This window comes from Borostomias antarcticus (assembly GCF_949987555.1).
Source record: "Borostomias antarcticus genome assembly, chromosome: 14".
Classification (NCBI taxonomy): Eukaryota; Metazoa; Chordata; class Actinopteri; order Stomiiformes; family Stomiidae; genus Borostomias; species Borostomias antarcticus.
In genome coordinates this window covers 21094915-21104914 of record NC_140247.1, presented here as the reverse complement: position 1 = coordinate 21104914, position 10000 = coordinate 21094915, and the positions used below count along the sequence as shown (strand labels likewise).

Here is a 10000-nt window from a genome sequence, read left to right as displayed (position 1 = left end):
CGCACAACGTAATACACTGCATTACAACGTCTTTTTTTCCTAGATCTCAATACAAAAAGGATCGAATGAAGTATTGGTTTGACTGAAGACGTTTCGATGCTACTTGGTATCAATTTGTTTCGATCCAGTACTACAAGGTATCGAGTACCGATACCCAGCCCTAACGCACACACACATTTTAATCTTTATTTGTGTTTACATTTTACAATAAATCCTTGAACACAAACAATAATAGATGCACAAGCTTTGGGAATCTCAACGACATAAGCTTTCAGACTCAGTCCACGGATAAGAGAAGCAGCGTCTCCTACTGTACACACACACACACACACACACACACACACACACACATACACTCTGTAAACTCTCAGACAGGTACAGTAGTAGGCAGTCGCAAAGTGTATTACAGACACATTCGCACATGCACACCAGAGAGAGACATGGAGAGAGACGCTAGAACAGCTGCTGCCTTCTCCTGTCGTCTGTTGAACACCCACACTGCTCCCTCCTTTCCCCCCCTCCGCTCGCCCAGAGAACAAACAGAAGAGAGGGAGGAGAGGAGAGCGGGAACGGAGGAGAGGAGAGAGGGAACGGAGGAGTGAGAGGGGAACAGAACGAGGCGCCGGGTGCCCACGCCGCTACCCAGCTAATGGAACATAGGCGCGGGCTGTCATGCTGTTCCGCAGGTGGAATGGGATTTTCAGACCGAATGTCTTCTGAAGACAGAAGGAGTTCCTCCTGGCAAGGACAGCAGTAATGAACTTGTCTGAGAAGTTTAGAGTCTGCGTTAGTCATCTTGGCAAGGGACCAGTAAGACGCTTATCTGAGGAGTTTAGAGTCTGCGTTAGTCATCTTGGCAGAGGCAGTAGTAAATCGCTTGTCCGAGAAGTTTAAAGTCTGCGTCCGTGCATATGGCATGACAGCTTGTTCCCATGGCTCTTTAACCTTTTGTGATTTGGCTGAGCTGCTACCCTTCTGGTAGGGTTTCAATCTCTCATACTGTATATAGTACTTACTATGCGCATCTTTGTGTGTGTGTGTGCGTGCATTTGTGTGTGTGTGTGTGTGTTTGTGTGTGTGTGTGTGTGTGTGTGTGTGTGTGTGTGTGTGTGTGTGTGTGTGCTCAGACTTCTCATTGTTTGCATCACACCACTGAATGGGTCAACTGAGTCTATGTCACATATCTTGAATGGCTGCTATGCTTACATAGGAATGTACATACAGTAGCTAGTCATGACATATATAACCATCTCCAACCTCAGTGAGAATACAAACATCCCTGAGTCAATCCCACCATGTTCCATCTCTGCAGTAACCCAGCTACTTTTACACATATGTCTGCTAATTAATACACCAGACGTTGTTGCCAGTGAAGTATCCAGACAGGTGTTTGTTCTGGGGGTAGCCGGCACATTGGACCCTAGCCTGGAGCAAGCCTTCATGACCAAGGTCGTTAAGTACCAACCTCTCCTGAATACCATCTCTGAGCTGCGGTACAGATGCAGACTACACAGGTTGGTACTGCGGTACAGATGCAGACTACATGGGTTCCAACAACTGGAGATGCCCAGAGAGAGAGAGGGCTAAACGCCTCGCTAAGTACCGCTCTGCCTCTGCATATGCAGAGATGCTGCTACTTGTACCCTTGAAGAGTATATGAAAAAGAAAGCTATGCTGCTGGTCCACAACCTTGTGATTGTATATTAATTGGTCTACAACCTTGTGATATATTGGTGGTATATTAATGTGGTATATTAATTGCACCTTCACTATTTGTGTCCCTGTAAGTTATCGTTTCTATGTGGAGATAAATTAATTGTGAAAATGTGTGCGTGTGTGTGTGTGTGTGTGTGTGTGCTCGCGTGTGTGTGTGTGTGCGTGCGTGTGTGTGTGTGTGTGGACAGACATAGGCAGCTGGCTGCAGCTGTTTGGTTTCCAGCTGCATAACGTGGTTCCTGGCTTCCCCAAGCCAGAGGTGGGCGGTCTGGAGCAGACCTACGAGCTGATGAAGACCCAGACGCGGACTCAGGACTGGGACACCAGCAAGGTGGGACCGCCCTCTGCACCTAGCACAGACCCTCTGCACCTAGCACAGACCCTCTGCACCTAGCACAGACCCTCTGCACCTAGCACAGACCCTCTGCACCTAGCAAAGACCCTCTGCACCTAGCACACACCCTCTGCACCTAGCACACACCCTCCTCACCTAGCACAGACCCTCTGCACCTAGCACAGACCCTCTGCACCTAGCATAGACCCTCTGCACCTAGCACACACCCTCTGCACCTAGCACACACCCTCTGCACCTAGCACAGACCCTCTGCACCTAGCATAGACCCTCTGCATCTAGCACACACCCTCTGCACCTAGCACAGACCCTCTGCACCTAGCACACACCCTCTGCACCTAGCACAGACCCTCTGCACCTAGCACACACCCTCTGCACCTAGCACAGACCCTCTGCACCTAGCACACACCCTCCTCACCTAGCACACACCCTCCTCACCTAGCACAGACGCTCTGCACCTAGCACAGACGCTCTGCACCTAGCACAGACGCTCTGCACCTAGCACACAAATCACACACAGACCCTCTGTATCTAGCACACAAATCACACACAGACCTGTATCTAGCACACAAATCACACACAGACCCTCTGTATCTAGCACACAAATCACACACAGACCTGTATCTAGCACACAAATCACATACAGACCTGTATCTAGCACACAAATCACACACAGACCTGTATCTAGCACACAAATCACACACAGACCTGTATCTAGCACACAAATCACACACAGACCTGTATCTAGCACAAAATCACACAGACCTAAATCTAGCACACAAAGCACATACATACCTGTATCTAGCACACAAATCACACACAGACCCTCTGTATCTAGCACACAAATCACATACAGACCTGTATCTAGCACACAAATCACACACAGACCTGTATCTAGCACACAAATCACACACAGACCTGTATCTAGCACAAAATCACACACAGACCTGTATCTAGCACACAAATCACATACAGACCTGTATCTAGCACACAAATCACACACAGACCTGTATCTAGCACACAAATCACACAGACCTGTATCTAGCACACAAATCACACACAGACCCTCTGTACCTAGCACAGTTAAACATACAGACCTGTATCTAGCACACAAATCACATACAGACCTGTATCTAGCACACAAATCACATACAGACCTGTATCTAGCACAAAATCACACACAGACCTGTATCTAGCACAAAATCACACACAGACCTGTATCTAGCACACAAATCACACACAGACCTGTATCTAGCACAAAATAATCACACACAGACCTGTATCTAGCACAAAATAATCACACACAGACCTGTATCTAGCACACAAATCACACATAGACTGCACTTCTGTTGTTTGATTGGCTGAGCCTCCTCTCTGCTGACCTGTCATGTGACCTCCCTCTCCGTCTCTCCGCAGGGAGTCCTGGGCATCCAGTGTGAGCTGCAGAGGCAGCTGAGGAGCTTCATCTCCCTGGAGCGCCTCCCGTTGACCCCTGGCCCCGTGGGCTCCGTCTGCCGACACCCCCCCAGGCCCCCTCCCTTCTCCTCGCGCCCCTCCCTCCTCGGGCCCAGCATCCGGCTGGCCGTCTCCCGCGGCCGGGTCAGCGCCGAGGTCATCGGCGTGGCCGGCGAGGACAGCCGGCGCCTGGCGGCCATCTTGGACGGCGCGGCCTACCTGAGCGGCCTGAGCTTCACCGTGCGCGGCTGCGACACTCACCACTTCCTGCAGTCGCGGCCGATCGAGGAGGACCTGGGGCGGGGCCTGGGTGCGGCGGCGGGGGCGGGGCTGGTCCTGGAGGGCGGCGTGAATGTGAGCGTGTCCCAGACGAGCGCGGCGGTCGGCGGCAGGACCCGGCGCTTCGCCGACGTCGTCCTCCAGCAGGGGGCGCTGTGCCTGTGCGTGCGCTACGGCGGCAGCGAGGACGAGGAGCGGGCGCGCGTGCTGGAGGAGGCGCGCCGACGGGCGGTGGGCGGAGCCTGGGAGAGGGAGCGCCGGCGGGTGGAGGAGGAGGGCGTCGGCGGAGGGGGCAGGGCGTGGAGCGAGGCGGAGAGGGAGCAGCTCCTGGCGGGGGGGCGGGTGCAGGGGTACGACGGCTTCTACGCCCTGCCGGCGGAGCAGCACCCCGAGCTCTCGGACTGCCCCTCCAACATCCACTTCATGAGACTGAGCGAGACGGGGCGCAGGTAACAGACACAGACCCCCCCTTCTGCGCCCCCCGCCGCCCCCCCCCCCCCAGTCCAAGTTCTACACCCCCCCCCCCCCCCCTCACCAAAGACTGCCTGTTTCTACACAAACAAAAACAATTTGTCCTACGGTTTCTATATCAGAAGAAAAAAAAGAGAGATTCTGGGGGGGAGGGATTTATTTCCAAATGCCTTTAAATTGTGACAAAATGATGGTATTTTATTATTGTTATGATTATAATTCATATATTTATTGTTTGGATGTACAGTAGAGTTTCTAAAGGTGGCACAAGCAGTGTGGTTTCCCTGTGGCTTCGCTTCTCTCTCTTTCTCTTTCTCTCTCTCTCTCTCTCTCTCTTTCTCTCTCTCTCTCTCTCTCTCTCTCTCTCCTTCAGCTTGCAGCTAGCTGTCTGACTGTGGAACTGAACTAAAGACCTCAGGAGGGACAGTGTGTCGCCCTGCATAATCAGCTGACTCGTATCATGACAGAACTCTGCATTGGGCTCTTCTTTGCGTTTGCCTTCATTGTCTTACCTTGGGATGACACTGTTTACATTAGAGAGGCCTTGTGATGATGGTCGGTGTACTAGATTAGCATACTAATCTGGTCAGTGTACTAGACTAGCATACTAGTCTGGTCGGTCTACTAGACTAGCATACAGTACTACTCTGGTGTGTGTAGTAGACTAGCGTACTACTCTGGTCAGTGTACAAGACTAGCATGCTACTCTAGTCGGTGTACTAGACTAGCATACTACACTAGTCTGAATCAAGCCTCTGGTCGGTGTAGTAGACTAGCATACTACACTAGTTTGAATTAGCGTGTTTACTCAGCAAACCTAGAACAAATACTATTTGCAAATGCTTAGGGTTTCATTACAATGCACCAGTGGAGTGTTCCCAAAACGCCACGCGCATAGCTAAAAATCAAACACCCTAATTACCTGAACAAGTATCTTCAAATAGTATTCGATCCAGGGCGGCTGGCTCAGAATGTACATAGCCAGTGCTTTCACACTCAAAAGTGCTCAGCTGGAATCCCCTCCCTTCATAAGTAAGTGTCAGTATTGTTAATCAATAGAAAAACAATTGTTTTTGCAAAGAATTATACCGTACATGGATATAGTATTATCGCTGAGAATGGGACTTTATTGGTTTACAGTGGTGATTAAAGTTATTATGTGTGACTTCTTGGATTAGTATGTGGGACTTAATTGCTTTTGTATTTCATAAATGGTAAATGTACTGCACTAATATAGCACTTTTATCCAACTCATTCACCCATTCACACACCAGTGATGGGAGCTCCCATGCAAGGTTCAGTTTAGTGCAATTTGGGGTTCAGTGTCTTCTTGTCCAAGGACACTTCGACATGTGGACAGGAAGAGCTGGGATTGGAACCGCCGACCCTGCAATCATTGGACGACCCACTCTACCTCCTGAGCCACAGACGTCGTATCTCTCCCTATCTATCTCTCCCTCCTCTATCTCTCTCTCCTCTACCTCTCTCATCTATCTCTCCCTCCTCTATCTCTCTCCTCTACCGCTCTCATCTATCCCTCTCATCTATCTCTCCCTCCTCTAGCTCTCTCTCCGCTATCTCTCTCATCTATCTCTCTCTCCTCTATCTCTCTCCTCTATCTCTCCTCTATCTCTCTCTCCTCTATCTCTCCTCTATCTCTCTCTCCTCTATCTCTCCCTCCTCTATCTCTCTCTCCTCTACCTCTCTCATCTATCTCTCTCATCTATCTCTCCCTCCTCTATCTCTCTCCTCTACCTCTCTCATCTATCTCTCTCATCTATCTCTCCCTCCTCTATCTCTCTCCTCTACCTCTCTCATCTATCTCTCCCTCCTCTATCTCTCTCTCCTCTATCTCTCTCCTCTACCTCTCTCATCTATCTCTCTCTCCTCTATCTCTCTCTCCATCTCTCTCCTCTACCTCTCTCATCTATCTCTCTCTCGTCTATCTCTCTCTCCTCTATCTCTCCTCTATCTCTCTCCTCTACCTCTCTCATCTATCTCTCTCCTCTATCTCTACTAAGGATGTTAATAGTTAATCGACTAGCAATTAATTGGCAATAAGAATTTACTCAAGTAAGATTTGGTTACTCGATTAATTGTTTGTTAAAGGAGTAGTAGGGAAAATGCATGTTTAGCCCTGTTTTAAGGTTACTTATGATCATATACAATGGTTCAGATCAAAACGTTGACAAAACTAGCACTCTTGAGAAAGTCTGATAATTGCTCTACCACCGTTTTGGTCATAAAATGGATGTGGGTGGGCACCTTGAAAAATCTTTCAAAAACATGTTATCCCTTTACTACTCCTTTAATGGACCGGAACTTTTTGGGAATGAACATTATCAACGGGAGTTGCATGAAAGGTAATCATGATTTAAGGTCTGACTGCACATGAGGGCGCCACGCCATGTGGTGAAGGCTAATTAGGATGCCGGGAAATTTCAACAGCACAGTGGAAGAAGAGACAAAAATGAAGCGAGCAAAGCGCAGTCCAGCGTGGGACGTTCTTATCAATTAATTGACTATTGTCTGTTCAGTTTAACAGTTATCGATTAATTAAATTCCTTGAAATTAGCAACCCTAATCTCTACTTCCTCTATCTCTCTCTCCTCTATCTCTTCCTCCTCTATCTCTCTCCTCTATCTCTTCCTCCTCTATCTCTCCCTCCTCTATCTCTTCCTCCTCTATCTCTCTCTCCTCTATCTCTCTCTCCTCTATCTCTCCTCTATCTCTTCCTCCTCTATCTCTCCTCTATCTCTTCCTCCTCTATCTCTATCTCTCTCTCCTCTATCTCTTCCTCCTCTATCTCTCTCTCCTCTATCTCTTCCTCTATCTCTATCTCCTCTATCTCTTCCTCCTCTATCTCTATCTCTCTCTCCTCTATCTCTTCCTCCTCTATCTCTCTCTCCTCTATCTCTTCCTCCTCTATCTCTCTCTCCTCTATCTCTTCCTCCTCTATCTCTCTCTCTATCTCTTCCTCCTCTATCTCTCTCTATCTCTTCCTCCTCTATCTCTAATCCATCTCTACCTCCTCTCTCATCCATCTCTTTTGTCTATCCCTCCATCCTGAGCCACAGACTCTGGAATTGAGGAAAGTCACGCTCTCTCTCTCTCTCTCTCTCTCTCTCTCCTGCCCTGCTAGGTCTCTCCAGGTGTTTTTCATATTTAGACGTCTTTAACCATTGACTTCTCTCAGCAATGGTTCTCAAAGCAGAGCAGAAATGAGCTCGATCTATCTGATGAGCAGTCTGGTAGCTAATCCTGTGTGTGTGTGTGTGTGTGTGTGTGTGTGTGTTAGTGTGTGTGCGTGCGTGCGTGTGTTTGCGTGCACTGACTGACCAGAGGAGAGAGGATCTGGAGTTGGCAGCGTGGTTCTCATTAGCCAATGCTTATCCATGTATTCACATGACATCTCCAACTCAGTCAGTCAAAAGAATCATCTAGTAGTGTATCTCTCCCTCCATCCCTCTCTCTCTCTCTCTCTCTCTCTCTCTCTCTCGCTCTATGTACCATCTGTCTATCATTCGTTGTACCCATTCCTCCCCAGCATTGCCTATGTCAGAGCAGCAGCTGATATGTGGTTACAGCAGGTGAGCTACACTACATTCCCACCTTCCGCCCCCCCGCCTCCCACCATCCTCCCTTCCTCCCTCCCTCCCTCCCTTCCCTCCACCTCCTCAGCCAATCAGGACGTTGCGGTCGTCTCTGTCACTGGAGCCAGCACACCGAGGGTGCGGTTGCTAGGCAACAGGCAACCACTGCCTCTTCCTCAGGAAGAACTGTGGGTGTGGATCTCTCTCTTTCCCTCTCTCTCTCTCTCTCTCTCTGTCTGTCTGCCTGTCTCTCCTCTGTCTCTCTGGGACAGGCGGTGGTGGGATATTGTACAGAGGTTGTCTTGTCAATCAGACAGACGTCTCACATTGGTTTATTTCCACTCCGGCAGCCATTATCGCTCCCCGGAAACCAGTTGAATATATGAAATTGAATTTTCGTTCCACATTGTTGGAAGTGAGATTGGCACATGATTTATTTGTGTATTAAACATAACTGAATTTGCCTGATCAAAGCAACATATTTGTCATTTTACATTCAATTGTAATACATTAAATGTGAAGTATATAAATGTGAAGAAATATAAATGCTATAATAACTATCCTTTATAAGCCATTGATAAACTATTTCTAGACAAATAACTAAATGACATTTGTAAGCAATGAATGACAAGTAAATTATTAATAAATGAACACAGAATCATTGAATGAGGTTCAAATCGAACACAAATATCCCTAAAGTGATGCACTGATAATGTCCTTCTTGTAGACAGGGTTTGGCTCCTACATCAAACTCATAAAGTGGTTTTGTGTATATATTCGCTATAATTGAATGGTAATTTATAACAGTTTAAACATTTAGTAATAGTTTATTATCTACAAGTGATTTTTATTAAGGATAGTTATTATAAAGTGTTGGCTTGGAGATGGACAAATGTCCTTACACAAATGTCCACACTTTCTCAAAGATCAGCTTTTGAAGTTCTCTTCTCTGAAAGTGTGAATGAGCTTGTACACAAATATGAACATGATGTAACGTGAGTTTGATGAAAACAAGGAGATTGTATTTTGCCTTGCCGACAGCTGCTTTATGAGTTTCTAGCGTACAGCTCTCCGGGCGTCTCTCTTGCTGTTCCTGGTCTTCAGTCCCTGGACGCCTCCTCTCTCCTGCGCGGGGCTTTTGAGCGGGGGGTTGGCGTCGCTGTACGTGGGCTCGGGCGTGGCTATGCTGGCCCGGGTCTGGGCCGTGATTGGGTACCGCAGGGGCGTGGCAATGCCTTGGTCAGGCTTCTCGAAGGTCGCTATCAAGTTCTTGATTTTCCGGAAATATCGTTTCTGCACGCCGGGGGCAGTCTGTGAAAGAGGGGACAAATCAGTCAGGTAAAAGAGAGGACAAGTCAGTCTCTGTCTCCGTCTCTCTCTCTCGCTAGTGAGTCTGGAATGAGATTTCAGCTTTCTCTGATTCACCTTCTAAAGATATCAAATGCACCCCGAACTACACGCTACCAGAGAATACATGCATACTCTCAGCCTGACTCCAAAACACACTTATAAGAATCACAATCAGAATCACAATCAGATACATACACACACATACACACAAAGACACAGAGAAACGTATATATATATACACCCACACACAGATATATATATATATATATATATGGTAAATGGACTGCACTTATACAGTATAGCGCTTTTTTCCAAAGCGCTTTACAATGGACTCTCATTCACCCATTCATTTACACACCAATGGCAGCAGCAGCCATGCAAGGTGCCAGCCTGCTCATTGGGAGCAATTTGGGGCTCAGTGTCTTCTTGCCCAAGGACACTTCGACATGTGGACAGGAGGAGCCGGGACTCGAACCGCATTGGACGACCAACTCTACCTCCTATATATATATATAATATCCACCCATTTATATATATATATATACCCACACGTACACACAACTACAAGGAGACAGATATATACAGGTACACATACACACGCATACACACAAAGACACAGAGATGTCTGATGGAGTCTGATGGTGAATGAAGGTGTATGATGGTGTATGATGGTATATGATGGAGTCTGAGGGTGTCTGATGGTGTCTGATGGAGTCTGATGGTGAATGAAGGTGTATGATGGTGTATGATGGTATATGATGGAGTCTGAGGGTGTCTGATGGTG

General features: G+C 47.8%; 2 protein-coding genes across 2 annotated transcripts in view; one reads left to right on the top strand and one right to left on the bottom strand.

Moving 5' to 3' along the window:
- The window catches only part of LOC311317549 (teneurin-1-like), a gene marked incomplete at both ends in the record, with an annotated part of 222418 nt that extends 218163 nt beyond the window's left edge, over window positions 1-4255 (top strand). The window contains 2 exon segments of the mRNA XM_084448623.1: window positions 1905-2047; window positions 3485-4255. Of these exon segments, the coding sequence (XP_084304749.1) occupies window positions 1905-2047; window positions 3485-4255 (914 nt within the window).
- A 4667-nt stretch (window positions 4256-8922) lies between these two features.
- The window catches only part of LOC311317547 (SH2 domain-containing protein 1A-like), a gene marked incomplete at both ends in the record, with an annotated part of 3353 nt that continues 2275 nt past the window's right edge, over window positions 8923-10000 (bottom strand). The window contains one exon of the mRNA XM_084448621.1: window positions 8923-9177. Within this exon, the coding sequence (XP_084304747.1) occupies window positions 8923-9177 (255 nt within the window). The remainder of the gene's footprint in view (window positions 9178-10000) is intronic.